The sequence below is a fragment of the Paralichthys olivaceus genome, chromosome 18 (assembly GCF_024713975.1).
Source record: "Paralichthys olivaceus isolate ysfri-2021 chromosome 18, ASM2471397v2, whole genome shotgun sequence".
NCBI classification, from domain to species: domain Eukaryota; kingdom Metazoa; phylum Chordata; class Actinopteri; order Pleuronectiformes; family Paralichthyidae; genus Paralichthys; species Paralichthys olivaceus.
Genome location: NC_091110.1, coordinates 17,049,335 through 17,076,525, shown reverse-complemented (window position 1 = coordinate 17,076,525; position 27,191 = coordinate 17,049,335). Strand labels below are relative to the sequence as shown.

Here is a 27,191-nt window from a genome sequence, read left to right as displayed (position 1 = left end):
TCAGCGGTGACTCAGGTGTTTTATTAATCCTCAGAGAAGCTGTGTCATTGCTTCAGGTTCACTCCTGGAATCCTGTGTGAAGGTACTTAGTTGTATTTTAACAACAGATCGTAAGAACACGAACACCAGACCTGAGCACAGAGACGAACTGTCCGAACAAAGTGATGAACGTGTGACCGAAAAGATTTTCTCCAACTTGCCAAAACAAAGTGAACTAACCCGTGAAGGGCCCAAATTAAAATCTGGGTCAAAATATCTCAGTGACAGAAGGTTTTGTTCCTTTCAACATTTTATTTTTGCTATTTTTTTACATTTCTTTACTCTTATGCTTCAATTTCAGATTTTGTATCATATCATTTGCAGTTTGATTTAAAAAAAGAAAAAAAAGAATGTTTCTTTAATTCAGGGATGTATGCCTTTTGAAAAACACGTGTTTTTTTTGCAGACACTTAAAGACATTCTTAATTCCTCAGGCAATTAATGTCCAAAAACCTTAAGAACCTGATGGCAAAAGCTCTGTCCCCCTCAGTCTTCAACCGAGATTAGGAAGTGATCACAAAGATCACAACCTGCGCAGCTGTGGATAAAGAATTAAAAGATCAGAAAGTTTGAGCTTTTGCATCTGACGGTGTCCACATCTGTGATATCAGCTGTTCAGAGTGTAAACAAACATCTCCTCTCTTCACATTCTGATAACGGACAACTCAACCTCAAAAACAGATCGTTGCACCTGTAACACAAAACGAGATGTTAAACGCTGATTGAATCCCAACAACGATCAAGCAATCACAAGAATGCAAAAAGTAGTTTATTATCTTCACTGTCATAGAATAAAATTGTAGTTATACATTACTAGAGGCATCGATTTAGTGTGAACTGTCCACATTTTAATTTTAAATACGGCGTGGCGACATCAACTGCTGCAAATCCTTGTGCAACGTATTGCACCATCACATACAGTACAGGAGCAGTAATAATGCCTGCAGTAGTTTTTGAGCAAACACTTTTAAGTGACTTAATGCTTCAAATAACGTCTTCTTTTTAAACTGCAGCCTTTACAACACAGACAAGTACTTTAGTTGGTGCGGTAATTAAGTCCAGTGTCAAATCAAAAAAAAGGTTTTCCCTGTTGTGAAGCACGGTTTCAGAGCTGTGGTAACAACCATGGAAGGACAATACTTTTAAGATCACTCAGAAAAGATATGTGAGGTCCAGCTTCATTTCACAAAATAGGACGGAACAAATCTGGTGACTTTGTTTAAATATAAATATGACAATCATAATATTTATCTTTGAATATGCTATCTCTTATACCTGACTACTGTGGAATAGAACAGAAAAGGAGGAGGAGGAACAGATGCACAGAGATGTCCAGACACAGAGCCAATCCAAAAAAGGAAAATAATAATAATAATAAGACCCTCTCTTCTAGAGACTAGACCTATCTGGCCAGCCAGAGCCTCAAGCAGTGACAGTGAGTGAGATGAGACCTCACTGGACCAGGTTTTGAATGTGTGACAGTACAGAGGTGCTGCTCAAGCTCCTGGAGGAGGCGACCACTGGAGCGTCTCCGTCCAGTCTGAGGAGCAAGTGTGTATCGAAAACTGTGAGTTTACTTTTGTGACCGTTGAGATGAGACGTGTGAAGAGACTCAAAAAATATTATGACAGTATAACGGATGAATTAATAAAAAGGTGTATACACAACAAAAAAAACTGGCAATTTTTTTTTCTTAGAAAAATAAACACTACAATGGCACAGGACAATAAGGGGACATACTAAATAAGTGTTTTTGATTTTCTATCAGAGCCATTGGGGGGGAAAGTTATAAAAATAAGTGTGTCTGTATTCAGAATTTTAAGTAAATTAAACTGGTTTACCCATGATACCCCAGGGGAAGAAGAAGGGCAGATGGGCTCGCAAAAAAAAAAAAAAAAAAAAAACATACCAAAAAGGAAAGAAATTGGCACAACATCACTTAAACAACAAGGCAGGTGTCACTCTGCCACAAAGAGGCCGATGATGAGCAAGAGCGAGGCTTCCTCTGTCCACATCTAGAACAAAGTGGCAGTCTGGTCACCCAGTAGCAACGTACAGGGGTGCTGGTTATCTGCGTCACTGCAGATCACTCGGGATGAGGCTGCAGGTGGTACACGTGACATCATCCACGCCAGATCTCACCCCGTGGTTAGTTCACTTTATCCTGGAATATGTAGAGGTTGTTGGTCGTGGCCACTGCGATGATGTTGTCCTGCGGGTGCCAGGCCGTGTGGAGGATCTTCTTGTTGAAGTCCAAACTGTCCACGCTGATTTCATCCTTCTTGCGCTTGCCGCCTGCACACACCTTGCGGGGCTTAAGGACCTGCATGGGCTTGCTGTTTTCTCGGGACGCCTCTAAGGTGACGTCCCGCCTCTGGCCGCGGTCGAACATCCGGAAGAAGTTGTTGTATGAGCCGGTCATCACCACACTGATGTGGGGGATATGAGAAAGACGTGTAAGCGTTTAGCTCAAGTCAGGATAAGAAAGTGACCATGTCTAAATGAACGACAATACTCCAGTCTGGTGACAAATACTTTGAAACCCTAATACTGAAAAGTATTTCATGCAACTTAATCAAATATTGCTAAATACTTCAATACATGTGGACAATATTTGATTAAAGGCCATAAATTGAATTTCATTAGTCAAACAAAAAAGTTTAAATTGAATTTACAGGAATCTGTGCAGAGATGTAAGCGCCACTAACATCAGTTCTCTGGGTGTTAATCTGTCTCCCTGCTGCGTATCCTCACCTGTCATTGCCATTCCAGCAGCATTCGAACTTGTCAAAGATGCAGTCGTTCTCGTAGAGAGAGCACAGCTTGCTCCTCAGGTACTCGTGAACCTGAAACGGACGCAAAGACTCAAATATGAATAATATGCAGGTTTATCAGATTATCTCCATGTCTCATTTATCACAACAAAAAGCCAGTGCACAGCATCATTTGATAAGTTATGGTGCCACCTAGTGGTCACTATGTGGAATTATAAGGAATGGCCTGAGCAGAATAGACATTAAAAAAAAAAGGCTAAAATAAATACAGCATTGATGTAATTCTCATTGATACCATGAAGAAAAATTATCTAAACATTTAAACACTTCATTCACAAACTGGATTAAACATGAGTCAGACAGTTGATCTCTTAAAATGTTCACATTTAGCTTTAGTCTAGATGAGTTAAGAGCCAAAAAACGAACCAATTTTTAAATATCTCGCACTTCAAATACAGATAAAGAACAAAGAGGGACCATCGTTCAAGTCGTTGGATTAAATCTGCTTGGCAGTACTCATTGTCTCACCTGATGAGTCTCCACTGGCCTGTTCTCCATGTTCAGGTCCCAGATCTTCACAGACAAGTAGTCTCTGGTCATCATGTAGCGTCCGTTGTGGCTAAACTTAACGTCAGAGATCGAGGATATGATCTCGGAGAAGAAGGAGCGATTGCTGGGATCCTCTGGCTCCTCGAACACTGCAGCAGAGAAGAGAGCATGTTACAAATACAACTAAACAAGCGTTTTAAGTTAAACGTGAGCGCGAGAACCTGTCAAAGTCAAGATGTGATGAATCAAAAGTAGATACTCACATTTGTAGTGCTTGTCACAAAGTGCTGAAGCCCTCATGTCACACAGACGAATGGTTCCTTTGCTGCTGCTGTAGACAAAGGTGTTACACTGATGAGGATGGAACTCGGCCGCTGTGATCACCTCCGTCAGCTCCTCCATGTTGGCAGGTTTAATGTCAACAATATCTGAAGAGCACGGTTAAGACGAACAAACCTTCCAGGGATTAGGACCAGGACTCACCTGGTTTAATGATACGTGATAGACTGCGCAGTGCATTTTGTTTCAGCACCAAAGAATTACGACATAGTGCTATGAGAATGTTAGCCATCGAGCAATCCCCTGAACAGGGTATTCACATATGGAAAGGTCAACGGACAAACACGTCTTCATGAATTTAAAGATACTGAAGCTGCGGTCAGTGATCTCCAGGTGCCAGAGGTTGATGCGGAGGTCGTCCGCGGACAGATAGGTCTCATCGTCGCTGTTGACTGAGATAGAGTTGATATGGTAGGTGTGGGCATTGGCAAACACCCTCCGTGGACTGGCCTCCACCATGAGGTCCATGGGTATTAAAACTGGTACCTGAGAGGGGAACAGAGATGATCTGAATATATTTCAAAGCTTTGTTTTGTCTTCCAAAAAATGTCCAGAGACTTTAAATATCAGAGCGGGCAGCCAGAAGCACTAACACCCTTTCTACACAGGATTAACCTCAGCTGTTATTTTTCAATCTCATCTCATGCAAGTCTGATTATTTTTAAATCAATACAGCTGTCAGCTCCAGCCACAACATAATGACAGATGTGAAACAGTCCGTGCACACTGAGTGGAAAACAGCAAAATCCATGGAAGACGACCCAGGGGAGAAATATCTTTAAAAACTTAAAACATCAGTCACATTTCTTTAAATTTTGTGCTGACAAAGGTTTTAAAACAAGAGATTTCTGGCTCAAGTCCTTCATGGGATGTTGGGTATCGCAAATTTATATGCTGATCCGATTCCACATCTTTAAAGTACATTAGCTTCAACCAGATAAAAAAAGAAATTCTCTTTTCCAGCAAATCATGCTCTAAAGAAGCGGTTTTGCTGTACTGCCAGTGGCAGATGCTGTTTTTAGAGCGCCATGGAAGATATTTCCGATTGTGTAGTGTTAGCCAGAGCTAACTAAAATGTCAGCAGTTTGGCAATATTTCAAGATGGAAAGTCCCACAAGTTAAACAGCAAAACGTTCTGTATGCAAGACTTCAGTTTAAAAGTTTGTTGTAGATGTATTTATCTATATTCTTTCTCAGTTCTCAGAGTCCAACCAGATAATATGAGATGTTATACACCATTCATTCTCTTTATGCATTTGTTATTTTAAAGGGTTGAATCAGAGACACCCTCTGATGAATCTGTTAGTCATGTAAAGATGGTGCCAGACTAGTTTTGTCACACCTATAAGGGCAGGGAAGCTAAGACCCAACGTTTATATGTAAAACCTCTGTGTTCTATGTATGAACATTTTTTTTTGAAAACCCCTCCCAGGTTGTGTTTGATTGAAATACTCACCCGCAGTGACGTAATACTGTTTGGATCTTTGTAGCTTCCATCCTCCTCTTTGAGATTATAACCCTCTGGTCTCTTGTCTCGCTCACTGATTTTCCATAACTTAATTGTCTTATCTGTGAAAACATTTTATCATTTGACAGAAGTGTGAAAAGAGATTTAATCAATTTCTCAGTTATTAGTTACTCGGCACATAACCAGATATTTAGCAGAGGTGATTTATAACTAACTCACCATTAGTTGACAACAGGAACTGAGCAGCGTTCTTCTGAGGGAGCCAGCGAATCTTGTTGATCTTCTCTTCTATTTCCAAACTCTTCAAGTAGTCGAACTCTGGCTCATGGCTCTGGAAAGTGCTGTAAACATTGTATTCGCTCCGGAACTGAGGCTGACTCTTATTCTGTCGGGAGTCATGCAAAATGACAAATAATAAATAAAAATGGAGCTGATGTTAGACGAGAAAAGCCAGTTTGCTGATTTTATTAATTAAATGACACACAATATTTGAAATAATGCCAACGCCTAAGAAATATTCCAGGCAGAGATGTAAAGCAGAATAAAATCATATGTTTTGTTAAAACGTCCTAATAACTGAATTATTCCTATAATAAATGATAAACTTTACCTCTATTTCCTGCTGGAAGATGACGACACGCCCACCCTTGTCTCCCGTGGCCAGCAGCTCCCCCGTGTGGTTAAACTCAACTGTGGATATGATGTCCGCTGCAAAACAAACACAATCATGCAAGCTTACATCCATAACACTGTCATTTTGAAATTGGGTGTACAGAAATAGAACAACCCCTTACCGCCACTAAAGACAAATCCTAACTAACCCCGATTTTAACGGTCTGGGAATCAGAGCGCATGAGATGGACGAGTGTGTCGGCCCGAGATGCAGCATGTAGAGCAGACGGAAAATGATCACTAACCTAGTTTCTCTCTTTCTCCCCCCCCCCGTCCTCACTCTATTTCCCCTAGCAGTAGTGTGTTGCTTTATACTGAAGCATGCCCTTTCTCCCTCACCACACACAAACACACACTTAACCCTTTGTTGGCTGACGAAGCAGAAAGACGATGCTGCTAAAGGTTGTAGCAGAAGGTCTACGTGAACGTTGAGCTCCCTGCGGCCCAACTCAGGAGCTAATACATGTGACCCAGTATTACAGCTACTTGAGGACTTCTTTTTTATTAGAGCAGATACAAAGTTATTTGTTATTATCCATCAACCCTTACCACAGCAGTCTACCGTTCTATTACAGCAAGAAGTAATAGAGTAGTTCCTGAGGACCCTGTAAGTGTGCAGGGACCTGCTGCCTCAGCTCACTGCCCTCAGTGTGGATTGAACTCTGAACCTTCTGATTACAAAAGAGCAGCATTCACCTGCGAGAGCCCACACACTCAATATTTTAGCTGCATCAGCAGGAATTTACAGGCGTCTTGATATATTGTTTGGTCATGGTTGAGTTTTTAAAGATACAAACCATGTGCACATATATAAAGGATTAATCGTCCCTGATAGGAGCAAATCGGTACTACACTGAATTGTTTGATGATGACCATACTAGCTGCCATAAAAAGCTACATCCTCAAAAATAGAGGCTTCTCTTCAAACCGAAAGAAACATATTGTAGTGCTACGCCCTCAGCAGAGAATGAAAAAACACATCAGGTGGTTTCATGCGGTATCAGAATAAAAAGCAGATGAATCAGTTCCTGACTTGAAAAATGTACGTGAAACAAAACCGTTTTGGTCATATGAAAATCACATCAGTCCGCTTTTCAATTATAATCATCACACAAAATAGTAAAGCGACAAGTTATGGTTATTATGTTGTGGTTCTAATTAATCACCACAAGACTGTCATCAAAACAGCAATTAAGTTTTACCATCCTCGCAGACAGCCAGACCAGGGCAGGCAGGAAGAGCTAGGTTTAACACTGCGCTGAGTACCTGTCACTTGTGCAGGACAGTGAGCTGCGCGCGAGCTCACTGCACAATCACAACCGATCACTTATCTAATTCCGTGGGAAATGCAGATGATGCTATTTCAGCTTTTCTTCACAGAAGTTACAGAAATTTTTGCGTCTTAAGACGATAATGTTTTTTGAAAGTTGGTGAAGTTGTGTCAAAAATCCCTACTCTGCTTTTATAGTTTACATTTTTTTGTTAATTCACTAATCTCACTACACTTCAGATCAGATCAGGCTGTACACATGTCAACCAGCAGACATGTATTATCCGTTTCTCCAGTTCAACACGATACAAGTTTAACGAGATACAGCCACTTCAAGATAATGCAATACGCTCCCTGTGACCGACAATTATGAAACAGGGCAGACGACTCTCCGCTCTGCCGAACACAACCGCTCAGCTGAGCGCACACACATACAAAGCATGTGGGTGCGGGACTCGTACAGAGTCTCCTTGTTCTGTTTTTTTTTTTTTCCAGGTACAAAAGAAAATGAATCATGTCAATGTGAAATCATTTAAAAGGGTAAAATCACACACATTTTCTGATGATAAAAGAAGGAGAGAACAGAGAGGGAGTGCAGATGTAGCATTAGTTATTAATGGGTAATGGCGGCCAGTATCTGTGCATGAATGCTGCACGAATCTAGAACGGTGTATGTTTTTTCTGTTAGTCTGCTGAAGGCATGTGTATAGAGAGCTACAACATACCAGAGTGCTGTACAACATCATGAACATAACATTGTTTTAGTGTTAAGCATGTTGTCATTCTTTAGATTCCAGTTAAATGGACATACTTAGCATGTTTAAAAAAGACGGAACACAAGAGTTGGCGTGAGACAGAAATGTCTTTTAATTATTTATGGATAGAACGTTGCAGTTGGTAGCCATTTAATTTTTTGGGTTGAAATTTTTGAGCAAGCCTCTGCCCCCGAAACAATCAGAGAAGGCCAAGGTCTACTCCTCTCACACAGAGGCTTCAAGCTAGTGTTGGTTGCTGGAACACGTCACTTTGGCTGAGTCACAGGCTTGCGAGCTGCTGATTCCTGCATTAGCTGAGACGGTGAACAAGAGGAGGATGCAGGGGAGCATCTGGGTCGAGTGTAACAGAGCCGTGAGAGAGGAGGCTGAAAAGAACAGTGGTTTGAGCCTCATGCTAACTCAAGTTTCATCTCTAGAAATGTTTATATAATTGATTTAAGATGCAAAGTAATACCTGAAGATTTGGACTGCTGGCTGAATCAGCAAGTGTAAATCTATTTGCATCTCTTGTGGTGCAGCCAGCCAACCGCAATTTGACAGAAAGACCAAAAATAGCACTGTGCCTGAAGAACACACACACAGTTCCACATTCATTTCAATGAGTCAACTGCTTTGGGACAGAGGGGTTGCTCTCATAGACGGCTCTATCTTGAACACAGAATTAATTCAACTGTCAACACACTGCACTGGCCACTCGAGCATGTACTCACACGCTCACGGTAAAATACCTGAAGTCGTGAATGTTGAAGCACTCTGCTGGTTTTACTGTTTACCTCGCCGTCATTGCGACAGAGTGAAAAACTACTGCTGCTGTGATAAGTCTGCATATACCGTGAAAAAAAGTGAAAACTACTTGGCAGTGTCTGACATCACAAGCCACTTGGCCTGCTGCGGGTTGTTACCACATTTCCCTATTGTTGGGAAACCTGCACTGCATCATGAGCAATGGAGATGTAAAGCACATAACAAATGCTGTTCACTGCAGCTCTTCCTCCATCCAACCCAATGTGGCGGCTACTAAATACTAAAAACCGATCTGCCATCGAGTCATGGGTTGTATTTTCACCGTTCACACTTTAAACTCAGTGACACTTTCTGTAAAGCCTCGCAGTGGGAATATTTTAATCAGCAACAGCACTAAGTGTTTAGCTTGTGTTATCTCTTCTTTAACACAGGAATTATATTCCAGCACAGCCCAGGATTTAGAAAGCAGGCGGCTGTCTGATAAAAATAAGTGAACAGTGCAGGAGTGGAAGCAAAGAGACGTATGTCACACAGGTGAAGCAAAATTCAAAGATTCATACAGTAACCTTGTTCAAAATGGAGCTTTCTGTCTGCTCATCTGCATGAAGACAAGACAGAGAGGCAGTCAATGAAGTGCAATGACAAGGCTGGATTAAGGGTAGGGCGACTCACAGTTAGGGTAAAGACTAGGGCTGCACGATGTATCTAAAATCTACTGTCATTGCGATGTCAACAAAAGACTGATGGAACTGCGATAAATGGTGTTCTATGTACCATGCATTCACGCTCTGCATGTCAATATATTTGGCCAATCAGATGGAGCCCTGCTGCCCTAGATAATAAATTAAAGATACTGAGATCACTGAACTGGGGATCCAGGGTTTGTCCTTCTAGTTTAAACGTTTATTTGTTTAAAATGACGGCAAAATATCAAAGTGATTATCACATAACGATCAATACTTTTCTTAAATTAGTTCTTGAATTAATCTTTCTTCAGAGCTGCGCATGCATTCATCCTTCCACTTGTTCTCTTGCCAGCGTGTAGACAGACTGACTCATGACTCATTTGTAAAAACAGTTTGTAAACTTAGACAATATATGGAGCCGGAGGAGATGGCGTCGCTCTCCGTTTGGCTTGACTTGGTTGGCAATGTGCAGCACAAATGATAGAGACACAGAGGTTTTTTTTTATGTCCAAACATGTATGAAAAGTCCAGAAATGATCACTGTAAGTGGACCTGGCTTTCTGCCCCAGATGTGGTGGATAATATGTTCCCCAGTTTTCCATTCATGTTTTAATATACTCTTGTGACAGAGCTCATACCTTCAGCTACGTCATCATCGATGGCTCCTTTCACCTGAGAGAAGCACCACTGCATGTCACCTCCAGGTCCTGCAGACATTAAAACAGAAAATACGGACTGATTGCAAGTTTATTACATTTAATGAACATTTATTTGAAGCTTTTCAATGCTGCTTAAAAATGGCGAGGTTTGAAATTTTCGCGCCTCCAAAATAATGAAGGCCGAGCATTAAAACATTATACTGACAACGTGTTTGGACTTTCCTTACATGTACATGCAAGTATTTCAAGAGAAACACCTTGAGGGATAAATGAGATGTTGGAACTGTAAAGAGATTGCAGGGCTGTTGTGTGGTCATACATGTGCACACATTCTCTCACAGCTTCTATTGATCTAATACAAAATCTAAAATCAAGTAATTAACCGTAAACTGAATAAATGCAACAGTTTACTGTCTGTTTAAAGATTTGAGTCAGTGGTTTTCTTTCTAAGAAAAGGTTGATAAAAAGCATTTATCTGCAGATCATAGCAACAATGGGTAGATTCAGTCTCGAGGCATCCTTCTTTTGAGCCAAGGCGATTGTTTTGGTATGTCGATGGAGAACCTGTTGAGGCGAGTGACGGGTGGTCACTATCGTCATGACATTTAATCGCGCTACCCCTTTGAATTCCACACATTTCTGTTATTACAAAACTAAAGGTGGTGTCATTCGTCAACAGCAATGGCTGCACATAGTGGAGCAGCTCTGCAGAATTACCAAGGACATGAATGAGTCACCGTGTTTTCATCACACAGGAGTTCTGAAATGAATCATGGTTTTATATAAAAGTGTAGATCCGTCAGTAATTACAGGAATCCCCTTTAGGAGAAAATGCATAAAGCAAACAGGTGTTAGAATACGGGATTCATGTCCCCAGTGAGTTTCTGCAGGAGGATAATGTGCAATGGCTGAAGATCAGTGTCCTTTCCTCGCCCAAAAGGGAGTGAACGCGTTTTACTCAATACACCAGTGACCCAATATTTTCGGCAATCAATCAGAATTGACGACGAGGAGCTGAAGGCCGTTGGAGTTTCCTACATTCACAACTCGTGTATCAGCTGATGAATGAAATGTGAAGCGCTCCGTGCGGCAAAACTAACCCATGACTATTCGGGTGTAATCTGCAGGGAGGGGTGGTTTCCCATTGAAGTGTATTTATATCTGCAGGAGTTTCTCTCTCTCTCTTGAGTTTTCAGCCATTTCAGCCAGAAAACTGCACAGAACACGCAAAGGGCTCGCTCATCCTGCAGCAGGCCCGGAGAGCTAGCCTGCATGTGGGCAATGTCAAAGTTTGAGCTAGCGTTAGCTCGCCTGTCAAGCCAGTGGTAGCATATTTCAGAGAATGTGTTTCACCGGCGGCGGAAACGGTCGGTTTTACCTCTGCACGTTTTATTTCCCGATCTAAGCAACAGTGTGGAGGATTCGGACGAACGATTCGTTAAACAGCTCGTGCACAATTTCGAGAATCAACCCGAGAAGTTAGCAGCAGCAGTGACACGGATAGCTGTGTTTGGCTAACGCAGAGTTAGCTTGAGAGGCTGGTCCCGGGCCGGTGGATCACGGTAAACAGCTAGCCGTGTGCTAGCAGCTGGCTAGCTAGCTAGTTAGCTTTAGTCGGCAAAAAAAACCAGGCCAGATGGGCGATGGCACTGCAGTTTGCTAGCTAGCATTAGCACGGGCTAAGTTTTGTTAGCTAAGTGCCGCCAGCTAAACGGACACTCGGCTGCGAGCGGAGCCTGGCAGCTGTTCGGCGCAGAGAGGCGGCCGGGACACGGGGAGCGGCTGTGGAGCCGGGGCGGCCCCGGTGGGTTCGGTGGGTTTGTGTGGAGTTCTGGTTAAAAATGAATTACCTGCCATGGCGAGACAGACACCGGAGCCTCCGTCAGTCACGATCCTGCGCCCGCTCCCACGCGCTGGCTCGTGGGACAGGAACTTTCTCTTCCGCTGTGTGTTCGCGCAAACCTGGCTGTGGTGCGCACGATTCACCGCAACATCGATGTTTTAATGAGGGTGGCTCTCCGCTGCTTCCCGCTCCTCTCTCTGTCTCTCTCTCTCTCTCTGTGTGTTGCTTCTCGGCCTCCCTCTCTCTCTCCCTCTCTCTCTCCTTCTCTCTCGCTCTCTCGCCGCCGGCTCTTTCGCGCCTATGGAAAGCCAGACGGTCCAAAAACACGTGTATTTGTGACGCGCAAACTACATGAAATTAACGCGTTAACATGTATTACATCACATTATATATCATTTATCATTTATCTGAGCGACTTACAATAAGAGCACATGTATATGTTCACGCATGCCTACACACACATATGCATAAACACACAGTACATACAAATACATAATGTATTTTTTACATATATGCGTATGTATGCGTATGTGAAGATGTATACATTAATCATTAAACACACACGTGAACAGTAATAAGGAAAATTCTGTCTCATTTTCTAAAAAATCTTCACTGCAGATAAACCAGGTAGGATGAACACAACATTTTCTACCTTCACTCTGCATCATAGAGTTTTGTATAAAAAGCTCTGCACACAACGTCCGGCTCAGCAACAGCAACAATAATAAAAAAAAAAGTGACAGTTTATTGTAAAACTGTTTGAGGAGAACTGACAAGGAATAATTCTGAAGTGGCTGCGGAGCATCAACACAGACAAGAAAACAGAACATCACAAACAGGCAGGTTTTTTCCTCAAAATATATTTATTTGGGTAAAATACAGATGCATGAACATTGCTCTGTGGTTTGATGTAGTTTAAGTGTTAACTTTCCAGTAAGTTTGATTTTAATTTGTTAGTTGATGCTGATACAAAATGGAGTGAAATGTCACGACTGACAGCTGAGACTGACGAAGGGCTTGATTGGCACTCGTGTGGGATATTTTGACTTCATTTCAGTAAACTGGGAGGAAGTGGAGACACGTTCCATCTTCACTTACAGTCTATGGCCACCATCTTAGAGCGTTAGCACTACGGCCACTGATGAGGTCATATTGGGTGAACTGACCTCTAAGTCCAACTCCTGTCCGAATCTCGAATCTTCAGTTCAGTGTGTTGAGGCAGAACTGGACTTCCCATCATCCCGAGGGCAGCAAGGCACCATGAGAACAAGACTTTCTTGTCGAGATGTTTTCATTCATGACCGGAGCCCAACAATGTGCATAAATTCCACATGTTAATTTTAGATCCTGGCAGACAACACAGCGATTCAATGGGCAACATGGGACTTCCTTCAAGCTGTCGTTAAGCTGTTGTTCCCCAGAGGAGTGAAACTATTTTCTTGATGTCCTTATGCAACATCAATAAAGTACTGACGACAATAACATCATGTTAAGAATCCCTCTTCCTCACTCTCATAGATTATACACCCATCATGCTTTAAGGTGAATAAACATCATAGAGGACAAGAGGAGTATTTGCAGTCTTTGTCATCCTGTTGAACATCTTGCGTTTTGTCCACTAGAGGGAAATCAAGACTTTAAGACTTGGTAAACAATGAAACTAGAAAACCCTGTTTCCATGAACAGCAACAGACCTTTATCAACCCAGTCAAAAAAAAAAAAATTTTCAAAGCTACTTTGCTTTACAGAGGCAATATCAATTTTCAGTTTAATACTTTTACATTTCTAGAAGAGCTACATATTTAATACATAATAGTGAGCGGGATAAATACACATCAACATGAAACCCAGCTGCCATCTTGGCTCCATATTAACACAGTCACATACATAATGTTAACTTTTTGATTTGTGTCCTTTCAGACACACATGATGTATGATGTTGAATTCAAAGAGACAGAAACCCTGACTACAAACCTGAACATTCAATACTTCCAGTCCTATAATCTTAAGAAAAGGCAATATAAAATGGATGGATGAATGAATGGATAGATAGATAGATAGATAGCAATTTGTATCATCTCCACCACCACCAGTCCAGAAGGGGGCAGTGTTGTCCAGGATGCTCACTCTGGTGGAGGTGTGAACTCAAACGTGGCTGAGGTTAAATTCACTGCAAGAAGAAAAAAAAAATACATCAAGGTTTTGTAGAAGCGATTTATAGGATTTTATCAATATTGTATTAATCAATAATCCTCATTGAATTCTAATTATGTAAACATATGGATTCATTACATTAGGCCACAAAAATAGAGAGATAGACAGAGAGCGAGAGAGAGATAGAGAGATAGATAGAGCGATAGATAGATAAATAGAGAGATAGACAGAGAGCGATAGACAGAGAGCGAGAGAGAGATAGATAGATAGATAGATAGATAGATAGATAGATAGATAGATAGACAGTGCATGTGCGCGTACACGTGTCCGCCGGCCCTCTGCAGGCGGTGCAGGCCGAGCAGGGGAGGGTCATAACGGGGAGTGTCCCGGGACACATGCATAAACAGCGGCTCTGCTCTGCGCCGCTCCGCCGACCCGACACCTCTCCGCTCCGCCTGCAGCTCCACACAGTCCCGACCAGACCACAACCTCAACCCGTCCGTCCGTCCGTCGGTTTCTGATCCCAACCTCCGCGTCCAGGTGAGTCGAACAAGCGCCACTTTCCTTCTCTCTCTCCCTCTCCCTGTGTCTCCAGGCCGTGGCACAGATTTCATTTTGGTAATCCGACGCCTCAATTACAGAATAATGAACCGTTACCCCCCCCCCCCCGTTCCTTTGTCATCCAAGGTGCGCATCCGAGCGTAACGTGGCCATTTGGCTCTTTCCTGTGCGTAAAATGGTTACGCTTGGTTAAATATGGTGATTAAATGTTTTCTGCAAACCGGACTTTTATCGTCCAAACGCAGCTGCTGCCATATATGGACAAACTGTGGAAACTCTGGACGGAGCCTGAAACCCAGTGGTTCCCCCTTAAATTAACTCTGGTCTGACTTCAGGCTACAGAGACCACGAGAGAAGCGAACGAGCTGAGTTCAGCTGCTTTACAGTAACATAAAAAAAAAGTATATCATTTACTCAGCAGCTGAGGAGGAAACAGAAGGAACAGGATGGAGTCTCCTCAGCAGCTGCATCTTCTATTCAGAGGCATCTCTGGTTGCCATGGGAACAACCCAACCAAATAATCAGTTTGAGGAAGTTAGTCACAGCATCCTGTTTGTGGGTGTTTGCAGCAGTTGTGAGGTGAGTGTTCGACAGTGTGGTCTTTGTGTGTGTATGTATGTATGAAAGAGAGTCACACATATGTCTCCAGCCAATCAGGAAGCACTGTGTCAGAGCTGTGCATGCAGACAGAGATTATGGGATGTCTGAATTCAACCGCAGAGCTGCACCCCTCTTCTGTTTCAGTCTCAAACAACTGTGTGCACGACGGGACAGCTGAGCACGTCTGCAGGCATGTAAATCCATCAGTAAAAGAAAGGAAGTATTGATGGAATCATCGTGTTTATCAAACTCATCATGTCATTGTTTCGAGCTGCCTCGTCTGGGGCCGGAAACATGTCGGCAAACACGAATACAGCATCTGTGATGTCGCCTAAAAGTTTCCCATGTGCCGCCCTCTGCCAGCCAGAAAACCTAATTTAGGAGATTATCCTCACTTGAATAATGACAGCACGTCTTCTTGTTTCTTGACAAACAAGCTGTTGTGGTTACACAGTCACGCAGCGATTGTCCTCATTGTTATCTCGGAGTTTCAAAAGAGGAATAACATTATAATAATTGTTGTGTTGTATTATCACATGCAGCCCCTTCAGGGTAACTTCAGTTCATGTCTGAAATGAGCTTGACTTCACATGCTTCATATATTGAAGCGATAGAACTGGTTCCTGGTGACACAGCCCTCTCATATCCTTTAATAGCCATCTGTGTATCAGGGCCGTTATTTACAAAGTCATAAACAGTCATTTAGGTTCTGCTTGTTCTACATTGTGCAAACAGATGAAAGGGAAGCTGAGCGGTGTATAGGTGCTATTAAAGTGTAGTGTCCGTGTCATATCATGCGTCCTGAGCGAGTTGCGGAGCAGCTGAAGAGACCTCGAGAGGCTGAGAGTGGAGTGCACGGAGAAAATGAGTCATCAAGAATCCCCCTCCCTGAGGGAACAACCATTTTTCTTTGGAAGAAACTCAGAAACTATTCCTGTGGTTGTTTTTGAACCGTAACTCAAACAAAGGAATCACCAGGGTATCAGTGTCACAAGAATCCACTTTTCACTATCTGCGCAATGGATCAAGTGATTGTGTTTAGATTCAGGCCCCGAGTGAGTGTAGACACAAAAGATAGGCTGGTGAAACTGGGGGAGGGGAGTGAATAACTGCGGCTGGAATGACAGGCCCACTCCCTGTATGTCTGGAGCTCCGGGGGGGGGGGGGGCATAAAGAGGCATGAGGGTGTAGAAACTCTGCACATATCCCTGCAGAGGCCTGGGCTCCCCTGTGGACGCCGCCTGCTCTTACCAGCAGGCCTGCATTAACCGACGGTCATGTGACCTGTTCTATTTAAGCCTGTAGCTGTGTGTGCTGAGTCAAACCACTGTCTCTCTCTAGTAGCTGCTCTCAGACGCGCACCGAACTCCACATAATCTCCTGAAACGATCTGAAATGTCCGACTCAGTCGCTGCAGGTTTTCCTCTTGAGGTTTCCGATCCCCTCGTCTAAACTCCTGTTAATGTCTAAAGTGTGGACGTGTTAGTGACGTTTGAAGCTGCTGCCCTTCTTTTAAAAAACACACTGACACAAAAATATTCTTTAAAGACTGAAACTTTGTGTCCCGGTTAGATTCTCTTGTTATCATTTCTCTAATATTAGCTTTGATTGTTTTCAAAGCGTGAGGTGAATCAGACGCTGATGTTTTCTTTATTAAGTCACAGACAGTATCTTACTCCGGGATGAAGCAGCTTTCATGTGCAGCGACAGACAGAAGATTTCTCTCCATCACACGGGGGGAAGATCACAGTCAAACGCAGTCGTATTTATTCAGCACCACCGAGAATCTGCAGAGGGGGTTTTTGTCTATTCAGGGTAAAGGTGTGTGGCTTCTGTTGGATGAGAAGAATAGTTTCCTTAAACAAGTCAAGTTTTCAGATGTCTGTATTTCCAGACTTTGAGAAAGATATATATGCTGTGTGTTTTTAATCAGTAATCATGAGGGCTGAGTGAGAGACATGTCTTTTGTCGGGAAATTCACAGAATATGAAAGCAAAGGTGCCAAACTTTACTTCAAGTGAGTTAAAAATGAAGTTTCCCTGTTGATCTCTACACTGGTTTACTCCATGTGTGTCTCATTACTGCAGTTTTAGGTGTTTTTAGGTTTTTATTGGACCGAAACGTGTGTTACATCCGTCCCTGTGTTAAAGAGGATCCTCTTACTTAGCTCACATCTCTGCGTTCAAGCTGTTTTCATATTACAGGGTGTGACGGGTGATGTTAATGAATGGTTGTAGTGTTGCGAGGAGGAGTCACTGATTTATTACTGGGAACATCAAGTTATTGTTACCCTGTGTAGCTGGTAGCAGGGATATTGTTGTCACCCCTGGTTCTGTGTTGATGTGTGAACAAGACAACTCCACAATACGTGGATGGAATTCCAGATGACTTATTTCTCGAGCTGATCGGTCAAAGGTAAACGTCACAGAAAATACGTTTATTTTCCCCCGACTGTAAGTGTTCCTGCGTGGCCACAGATGCTGTCTGACTTTAGTGGGATTCAGACGTCTCCCAGGTGGAACATTTCCACCAGGCGTCTCTTAAGGAAAATTCAGTTTTCCATGTCCACCGTCAAACTATAACGACCCATCGTTCCCCAGCAGCCCCAGTTCTTCTTTGTCAGGTCAAACCAGGACACAGATGCTGCAGAGTGGTGGAGGTTCAGACTACAAACATCATTACAGAGTGACTCGATGACGTTATGTTTTCACCTCCCCTCTGATTGTTTGTTTGTCAGCAGGATTATGCAAAAACTTCAGCACAAATTTCCAGGAAACTGAGAGGAATGACGGGACATGGGCCAAGAAAGAACCCATTACATTCTGGCATGGGCTCGGTTCAGGGGCGGACGCAGGATGTTTTCATCCATTCCATACAGAGGGCACTTTCTGACATTTACACCATCATAACATATATAGGGAACTGAAGAAAAAAGTGGATATGGTGGATTTAAGTGTGGCTTCATAAGGGAACTGTTGGGCCTTGGCAGAGGTTTGACACTTTCACTGTCACTCTAGTTTCAAAATTCAGGAAAGTTGACCGTGAAAATGGTTGTTGCCAAAACGTATCCACATATTTTTCCATGTGGGAAAACTAAACAGCTGCTGAACGAGAGTCTGGCTGTTACATAACAGAAATAGGGGGAAAAAGAAACCCCACATTTATTTGGCCCGGTTGCGTCGATTCAGAGCCACTTCCCTTTTCCAGGGCGAGCAGCGGATTCCTGCCGTGTTTGTGGGCAGAGGGCCGCGCAGAAGAATGAAAATCTCGTCTCAGTGTGGACGGTTAGTCGTGCAAATTTAACGGCAGCGGGTCGGAGCAGCATTCCTGTGTAAAACTAGAATCTGTGTTCATTTTGAACTACATGACCTCCGGTCTGTGTTTTTTCTGTAAATTCTTGAACCTGAGCGAGTTAAATTAGGACAGAAATGCAGCAGGAGGTTTTCAGAGACGTTAGGTTCTAATTTGAGAACACGGCTTCACTGTTGAGAAACTGTTTACAATCTCTGTGTGGTGTTTACTGTGCCAACCATCAATTCATATGGAGCCTGAGTGTGTGTGTGTGTCTGCTGCAAACACACAGACCACCACTGACCAGTGTTGCTTCACAGAGCTGATTGTGTCATCTGAAACATTTAGGTTTAACCACAAAGCTGTTAAACATCTGTCAAACAGATATAATGGAGTCCAAAGTAGAAAGTCTGCATCTTAAATGTGGTGGTTTCTTTAATTATCTTTGTTATTTAAAAACAAGTATGAAGAGAAACACTTATTTTGAATTTTCCTTGTGCAGCAGCAGAATCCTTCATGTTCATGTTTAAACCAAACGCCACCTATTTGAAATGAATGATTGACATTTCACAAGGCGGAACTTAAAATAAATGAGTCGCAAAATTCATCTGAATTAAAAGACAATATTGAGAAAATTTAAATTCAAGTAAAATCAGAAGAGACGGATAAAAGTACAACTTGAGAAGAGGCTGAGAAGAAATTGCTGAGTCATTTTGATTTTCTCGTTCAGATTGTTGCAGAGCCTCAGCGAGAGGCCTGCAGGCTGCAAATCTAACGCTGCACAGACACGTACTTCAAACACTTGATCAGGCATCATGTGTCTTTTCTGCTCTTAGATACGACTGAAGTGCATCATGGGAGTATGTGTGATTGGACGCATGTGTGACTGCTGATGTGTCCGCGGGCAACATATTGTTATTCGTCCCAGAGAGACCAATCATGGCTTCTGTTATTCTGACGGAGCTGCTGTGTTTGAAGACGACTCGTTTATAACAGGAAGTGCTTTTTGAAACATGTGAACAAACAGAACGAGGAGGATCTGGCTCAAATACGTCCGATGAGTTGGATTCTGGGAACTATAGCGCCTGGATGTTTAGCTTGAATATAGAGAGAACATAAAGATGGACGCCATAACAGCTGCTCAAAAGCCAAAACATCTAATTCGCCCCCTGGTGGCTCGCAGCATTGTGGGTCATAAACCTCGCCTCCTCCATGACGCTTTCTGTCATTTTAGGCAGTAATTATCACACTGATGGTGTAACGGTGGGTTTAATTTTTTGTGTGATGCTATGAAAACGAGATCCTGAGAACAACTTTATGCAGGTTTTTCAGTTTTTCCATATTGTGAATTTGTGATTTTCTCCCTCCCATAGTGTGCAGACATCACAGTCTGTGTGTTTGTCGTCTGGAGAGTTTAAGGAATAAATATGTCTGGTTATGAATCAGTGTCTAATCTAAATGTGTTTTTATCCAGAGTGTTTCTTCTGCCTCCGTCACTGGCAGTTATGAGTCCTGCTTACTTCCTCTTCCCGCTCACTGAGGGAGACACCCTGTGCACGGGGCACCGGTGACTCACACTGCTGAGCATTAATGTCTAACTATAACCCTAAACTTTATCTTTGTATCCATGGTGACAACTCTGCCTTAAGAAGGGGTGGCTTCTCATTTTCCAGAGCAAATAAGAGCGTCCCAGTCTCACTTTACAAAGGTTATTCCAAAGCTTTACGACTCTTATCTGTGTTTGGTCGCCGACTTGTGACAATACGGCTTGTGGCCACGGGAACGTGTCGGAAAAGAACTGAAATCTCAGGCGTGCCGTGTCTCTCTCCGCAGGCAGGATGGCAGCGCATCACCCAGAGTTTGAGAGGGCTGGACAGAAGCCGGGCCTGCAGGTGTGGAGGGTGGAGAACTTTGACCTGGTGCCAGTGCCAGAGAACCTGTGTGGCGGATTTTACACCGGAGACGCTTACCTCATCCTCAACACGATCAAACAGCGCTCCGGCAACCTGCAGTTCGACCTCCACTTCTGGTTGGGTGAGTGCTGCGAGCCGGAAAAATCCACCAGATGGCAGGAAAATCTAAATACATGAATCCCGAGCACAGACACTGCAACTAAAAGAGAGTCGATAAGATTAGAGGCAATGAAGCAGCATTTTTACTTTGCTGTGATCGTTTTGTTTTGCTAATTTAAACTAAAACTGTGATTAATGAAGTCTTACATGTACGAACCTCAAAATAATTTTGATATATATTCTTTATTCAAGAGCAGGACTTTGTAAAGCTTTCACTCAAAGCCCTGCCCTCACACAAATCAATACGTCCTGCTCTCAAACTGAAATGACCACTCTCTTGAATAAAGACGAGGTCAGAGGTCAGTCTGGTTCGTGGCTCCTGTAAACAAGGAGGGGGGGGGGGGGGTGTGACCATGTCATTCATTAGGATTTTATTTGGTCTTTTTTTCTTTATCGACTCAAAGTGCTTTTAGTCGACGTGATTGATCCTGGAAACAGCATTTAGCAGTAAACAGGATCTGATGTAACTCACTGTGTGACCAGAAATAGAAAAATGTTGCATGTATTAATGTGTCATTGCCAATCATCGATCTCCTGAGTCGTCAGTGACTCTGTCTCTGTGTGGATGTGGAGTTTGATCAATGAGACCGAATGACACCGGAGGATTAAAATGGACGGTTCTTTTGGCGCAGGTGACTTCTGCTCCCAGGATGAGAGCGGCTCGGCGGCCATCTTCACAGTCCAGATGGACGATTTCCTCGGGGGGAAACCCATCCAGTACCGCGAGGTCCAGGGACACGAGTCCAAAACCTTTCTGGGCTACTTCAAGTCTGGAATCAAATACATGGTGAGTTCCATCTGCGAGGAAGATGTCCCACTTTCCTGCCTGTTTATCTGTTTGAGTTGTTTCAGCTGAAATATTTCATCATATTTTAAATGATGAACTGCATCTTTTTTTAATATGTGTGAGAACAGAAAAGTATTTAAAAAATATAACATAATCTGATTTTGTTATTCACCACCTGTATAATAAGAGACCTGTGTTGCTTAAAGGTTTTATTTAGAATTTGTTTACTCTTACCTGACAGAAAGGAGGTGTGGCGTCTGGGTTCAAACACGTTGTCACCAACGAGGTGGTCGTGCAGCGAGTGTTCCAGGTCAAAGGTCGTCGCTCTGTCAGGGCAACAGAGGTGCCGGTGAGCTGGGACAGCTTCAACAAGGGAGACTGCTTCATCGTGGACCTGGGAGGCGTGAGTCAGACCGAGCAGATTAATACTGAATATTATCAGGATCAGAAATACTTTATTGATCCCAGGGGGAAAGTGTGATTTTTACGATTGCTCCAAGTAAAAGGTTTACAATTAAATAATGATAACAATAATAATAATAGTGTTATATCTTCAGTTAAACTTTCATTCACCTACTCTGTTCCTCTGTTGTTGACGTACAGGAGATTTTCCAGTGGTGCGGCTCCCAGAGCAACCGCTTTGAGAGGATGAAGGCCACGCAGGTCGCCAAGGGTATCCGTGACAACGAGCGCAGCGGCAGGGCACGGGTCTACGTCTGTGAGGAGGGGACGGAGAGAGAGAAGATGTTAGAGGTGAGAACAGTGAGTTATGAGTCTTGGTCCTACTGCAGGAAACGTTTGTTAAAATCGCTGCTTCGTCTCAGGTTTTAGGTCCGAAACCAGATCTGCCTGAAGGAGCCTCAGACGACCCCCAGGCCGACGCCGCCAACAGGAAGATGGCCAAACTCTACAAGGTGAGAGATATGGGTAACGCCTCAGATACAGATGCTTGTGTTGTTACATCACCTCATGACTCTAATGAAACTCTCTCTGTCTTTACAGGTGTCCAACGCCAGCGGAGGCATGACCATCGCACTGGTGGCGGCAGAGAACCCCTTTGCTCAGAGCGCCCTGGAGTCTGGTGACTGCTTCATCCTGGACCACGGCCCCAACGGCAAGATCTTCGTCTGGAAAGGTCAGTGAAGGAAATTTCATTTTAAAGTGGTTCCGATTAACAAGTTGCCGTAGCTACAACCCTCCAATAGTTGTGTAAATCAGACGAGTAGTTTTTACGTGATCCTAAAAGTAACAAGTATTTCCTCACAAGATATAGAACCACACTGCCTCTGTCTCTACAGGCAAAGATGCCAACATGGACGAGCGAAAGGCGGCGATGAAGGCGGCGGAGGAGTTCATCAAGAAGATGGGTTACCCCAAACACACGCAGATCCAGATCCTGCCGGAGATGGGCGAGACGCCGCTCTTCAAGCAGTTCTTCAAAAACTGGCGGGACAAAGATCAGACTCAGGGCCTGGGCATCGCCTACATCGCCAACAGCATCGCCAAGATCGAGAAGGTGCCCTTCGACGCCGCCGGCCTGCACGACTCCGCCGCCATGGCTGCGCAGCACGGCATGGTGGATGACGGCAGCGGAGAGAAACAGGTGAGAGGAGGGAGGGGGGTCTGAGACCTGGTGACACGAGGCTCCTGGTTTCAGCTTTTTTAATCCTGTAGGGGGCGCTGGTGTAGAACTGTTCTGACAATCAATGAACAGCTCCCTCTTGTGGAAAACCCTAAGCCTAAGCTTTTTTTTGTTCTTATAGGGATAAAATATTGAAAACAATCATCTCACAGTTTGGCTGTGTTGGATTTTTTTGACAGATCTGGCGCATTGAGGGATCCGACAAGACGGAGGTGGATCCGTCCACACATGGACAGTTCTACGGCGGAGACAGTTACATCATCCTGTACAACTACCATCACGGAGGACGCCAGGGACACATCATCTACATGTGGTGAGAATACGAGAAGCAAAATGCCAGAAATTTGTTTTACACTGATTTTATTCAAAGTAGACGTCAAAAATTGTACGTTAGTTTTTGTGTAACACACAAACGTCACCACCTTGGCGGAGACGTGCAGTTTGTGCAGCCACTTCACTGAATGAACTGTTTCCCAGGCAGGGCGCGGACTCCAGCCAGGATGAGATCGGGGCCTGCGCGATCCTCGGGGCCCAGCTGGACGAGGAGCTCGGCGGTGGTCCTGTCCAGGTAAAACACGTCGCTCCCTCTGTGTGTTTGTTTGTTTGCTTTTTCCTTCTCACAAGCTTATCTTCATTTGATCATTCCTGTTATTAATGTCTCCTCTGGCTTACTCAGCTCAGTCACCTCCTGTCTGACCTTTACATCCTCTTACTCTGTCTCCTCCCCTCCTGGTTCCTCCTCCTCCTCCTCCTCCTCCTGCTGCTCCTGCTGCTGCTGCTTCTTTCCCTCTTGGTTTCTGACCTTTTCTGTGCCTTCAGGTTGTCGGTGCTCCTATGACCACTCAGGTACTTTTCCATCCATTTCCTGCTCCTCATCCTTCCGTTATGACTCAAACGGTTTTAGATTCAGAGACGAAAAGAAGCAAACAATAAAAAGATATATACAAATATCAAGATACTAAAAAGGGCTTTAAATGGCCTTGGATGTGATAATGAGATAGCTCGAAGCTAACAGGACGTTCAGATGTCAGTGTTGATGGGAGGTCCTCTCATCCTCCGTCCTCCTCTCTCCGCCGACATCAGAGCGACAGTGTGTCGACTGTCACTGAGTGATAATGTTTGTTAGATACACAAACACAATATGATTTTGGAAATAACAGCAGGGCTCCTAAAATAGTTTTCTGTTCATTCATTCATTTCTGCACTTCACTCCACTGGTGTGTCTTTACTCTGCACGTACAACCTTTGTGTGTCTTTGCTGACTCAGCATGAAACTGTGTGTGTGTGTGTGTGTGTGTGAGTGAATCCATCACGTCCATGTTTCCAGGTGTTTCCCAGCTCTCACTTTTAAACAGCTGTCATGCAAAGTTCACCTTTGTTGTCAAACTACACTTTCATTTACTTTGGTTATGTCCGGGGAATGTTTGAGAATCATTTGGATTAGTTTAAATGTTTAAGTCTAAGTTTTCGTACCAAAAAATATTTTGAAGAAATCCAGTCATCTGAAACGCTAAATGTCGTCTAATGAATTTGCTTTAAATGTGAACTATAACATGTAAACTCTTCACTCTCCTCATGTAAAGTCAGAAGAGCTGACTTCACCTCCATAAACATTTATAACAAAAGCTTCAGACCAAAGACTCAGACATAAACCTGCGTCATCAAAGTTTCCAAATTTCACGCAACTGACTTTCATCACCTTGTGGCACAGGCCGCACAGCTCGATGCTGCCATCTAGTGTCTGCAGAGTGGAATGCAGCAGGGATGCATGAAGTGTTTTACTGTAACAACCGTCTCGTCGCCGCTGAGCGTTCACTGTGGTGTCGTTGTACCAGGTGAGGGTGGTGCAGGGGAAGGAGCCGGCCCATCTGATGAGTCTGTTTGGAGGACAGCCCATGGTGGTGTACAAGGGGGGCACGTCCAGAGAGGGAGGTCAGTCGGCTCCTGCAGAGACTCGACTCTTCCAGGTCCGATCCAACTCTGCAGGACACACCAGAGCTGTGGAGGTGAGAGAACACACCGCCTTCAGATGTCGGGAATTTAAAGCACGAGTCCGGTGAGATTCTCTATTGCATGTTAACCTTAAGCACCTCTGTGTTTCTGCAGCTTGATGTGGTGGCGACCAACCTGAACTCCAATGACGCGTTTATCCTGGTGACACCCGGAGACTCGTTCGTGTGGGTGGGCGTCGGTGCCAGCGACACGGAGAAGCAGGGCGCTCAGCAGCTGTGCGACATCCTGGGAGTGTCAGTCTCCGAGCTGTCGGAGGGAGGAGAGACTGGTGAGGAAGCTCGACGGAAACAGAATATTACTCTCTCATGTTTTTGTGCTTTTAAAGCAGAATGTGAATGTTTTATTCCAGAGTTATGTCTCAGGTCCAGCTGTGAAAATGTAGATCTTCTGTGTGAAGTTTGTGTCTCGTAGCTCATGTTCATCCATATTAAAACAAAGCCGTGATTGTCTCGCCCCTCTAGATTTTATCAGTGAGCTTGTGATGCTTCAAAGCTCGAAAAAGAAACCGGATTATAGAACCTCAGGCTAAAACACAACAGATTGAATTTTTAATTAAAGGCCTGCTTTTAAGAACTGGCTTCAAGTTCTCAAAAGCTCCTAAAGACAAAATGCAACATTTTATTTCTATGAGCTCAAGAAAACAAAACAACATTTTCCTGCTGTGTGTTGAGTAAAACTGTACGTTAACATATCTTTGACACTATTTTACTGGTGCTGTGATTCAAAAAATGTATATTGATTGAAAAAGTGTGATGTGTCAGACTTAGCTAACTGTTAGAGTGTGTGTGTGTGTGTCGTCACCACAGATCAGTTCTGGGAAGCTCTGGGAGGAAAGGCAGAGTATCGCACGTCGACCAGACTCAAGGACAAGATGGACGCTCATCCACCCAGACTCTTTGCCTGCTCCAATAAAACAGGAAACTTCATTGTGAGTAACCAACCCTTTAAATCAGACGTAATGTACATGTACCGCTCCGAAGCTGTTTGTGCACACGGTATCACATGAATGAAATCATCACAGAGCACGTGTCCTCCTCTCAGATTGAGGAGGTGCCCGGGGAGATGACCCAGGACGACCTCGCCACTGATGATGTCATGATCCTCGACACCTGGGAGCAGGTAAAGTAACCGGAGCTGTGACAACACATGGATTCAAAATCACTGCAACAGAAAGAACAAATATGCACAAAGCGTTTCTATCTTTTTAGGTGTTTGTCTGGATCGGAAACGAGGCTCAAGAGGAAGAGAAGACTGAAGCCATGGCATCTGGTAAAAAAAGATTTTGCAAATTAAAAACGCAAAGAGTCAACAAGTCTTCTCTGCATAAAATTGTAAAAAGTTCTGGATACCGTTCTGTTGGCAGATAAAAAATGCAGAATTTAGCTGAGGTCTGGTTTCACATCCCCGTCATTCTGCTGTACATGTGAGCTTCAGTCTTCAGTAATTCTTCACTCCCTCTTCCCTCAGCGGTCCGTTACATCGAGACGGATCCGGCCAACAGAGACCGCAGGACGCCCATCGTCAAGATCAAGCAGGGCTTCGAGCCGCCCACCTTCTCCGGCTGGTTCCTGGGCTGGGACCACGAGTACTGGACCAGCGACCCACTGGAGCGCGCTATGGCTGAACTGGCCCTGTGAGGCGTCACCTGACCCTCCCCCTTACCCCCCCACCCCCCACTTCTACCGCTCCACCACAATCATTAAGACTTTTTAAGCCTATGTCGCTTTTTTTTTTTTAATATTCTTTAAAGGGATAGAGTTCTAGAAATGAGTTCCTTCTTTCACATGCTACACTGATGACAATACTTCTTAACCAACCAATAACAATCAAGCTTTAACAGATGCACATTCCTCCTGTAGGGTTTTGCACTAAATCAGTTACTACAAAGACGTTATTTTATATTTTGACAGTAAAACGACATTGAAAAGCCCACTGCCTTTTTAAAGCAATACAACCAATGCCTTAACCTTCTCTCCTCTAGTTTACAGTTAACCTGTTGAACCTTTTTAAAAGAGGTACTGCTGAGGTTTAGCGATGCCTTCACAGACTTCAGTTTGTTTGTCACTTCTATTTATTTTTTTAAAATACCAGATTTATTCCCAGGAAGCTTGAGTGATGCTGCAGTTGCAAACTTTTGATGGGAAACCGACGCTTTGCTGCTTTAGGAACCAGTTACGTCTCCTGTGACACTTTTCTCAGGTTTCCCCAAGTCTTGTTATCATTTCAATAAAACTAAATTAAAGATGCTCAAG

The 27,191-nt window shown here is 43.7% G+C and overlaps 2 protein-coding genes and 1 long non-coding RNA gene across 4 annotated transcripts; 1 reads left to right on the top strand and 2 right to left on the bottom strand.

The window, feature by feature from the left end:
* Window positions 1-786: 786 nt before the first annotated feature.
* ppp2r2ab (protein phosphatase 2, regulatory subunit B, alpha b) lies at window positions 787-12,126 on the bottom strand. The gene is made up of 10 exons (XM_020106161.2): window positions 11,827-12,126; window positions 9,956-10,024; window positions 5,780-5,877; window positions 5,389-5,554; window positions 5,158-5,270; window positions 4,010-4,187; window positions 3,626-3,790; window positions 3,342-3,511; window positions 2,794-2,885; window positions 787-2,468 (listed from the first exon to the last, which is right to left on the bottom strand). Exons 1-10 carry the CDS (start codon window positions 11,831-11,833, stop codon window positions 2,189-2,191), a joined length of 1,338 nt encoding a protein of 445 aa, XP_019961720.1. The 5' UTR covers window positions 11,834-12,126; the 3' UTR covers window positions 787-2,188.
* LOC138405484 (uncharacterized) lies at window positions 7,955-8,452 on the bottom strand. The gene is made up of 2 exons (XR_011239229.1): window positions 8,342-8,452; window positions 7,955-8,252 (listed from the first exon to the last, which is right to left on the bottom strand). It is a non-coding gene; the product is annotated as an uncharacterized lncRNA (long non-coding RNA).
* Window positions 12,127-13,996: 1,870 nt separating the features above from the next.
* On the top strand, window positions 13,997-27,185 carry gsna (gelsolin a). 2 transcript variants are annotated; one of them, XM_069513285.1, is made up of 17 exons: window positions 14,344-14,513; window positions 20,259-20,459; window positions 21,130-21,284; window positions 21,526-21,687; window positions 21,888-22,037; window positions 22,109-22,198; window positions 22,287-22,419; window positions 22,583-22,887; window positions 23,106-23,239; window positions 23,404-23,494; window positions 23,746-23,772; window positions 24,762-24,932; window positions 25,033-25,207; window positions 25,746-25,867; window positions 25,981-26,058; window positions 26,148-26,208; window positions 26,407-27,185. In XM_069513285.1, the coding sequence occupies exons 2-17, from the start codon at window positions 20,264-20,266 to the stop codon at window positions 26,574-26,576; spliced, it is 2,220 nt and encodes a 739-aa protein (XP_069369386.1). In that variant the 5' UTR covers window positions 14,344-14,513; window positions 20,259-20,263; the 3' UTR covers window positions 26,577-27,185. The 2 variants fall into 2 exon arrangements, with proteins under 2 accessions (XP_069369387.1, XP_069369386.1); XM_069513286.1 differs by lacking the exon at window positions 23,746-23,772 and having other exon boundaries at window positions 13,997-14,513.
* Window positions 27,186-27,191: the final 6 nt, after the last annotated feature.

Coding starts and splice junctions, on each gene's coding strand:
- gsna (XM_069513285.1), top strand. CDS start 20,264: ATGGCAGCGCATCACCCAGAGTTTGAGAGGGCTGGACAGAAGCCGGGC. Junction 22,888..23,105: donor ACGGCAGCGGAGAGAAACAG/GTGAGAGGAGGG, acceptor TTTTTTTGACAG/ATCTGGCGCATTGAGGGATC. Junction 24,933..25,032: donor GACACACCAGAGCTGTGGAG/GTGAGAGAACAC, acceptor GTGTTTCTGCAG/CTTGATGTGGTGGCGACCAA.
- ppp2r2ab (XM_020106161.2), bottom strand. Junction 5,271..5,388: donor GTTCCTGTTGTCAACTAATG/GTGAGTTAGTTA, acceptor ATGTTTTCACAG/ATAAGACAATTAAGTTATGG. Junction 4,188..5,157: donor ACAGTATTACGTCACTGCGG/GTGAGTATTTCA, acceptor TTCCCCTCTCAG/GTACCAGTTTTAATACCCAT.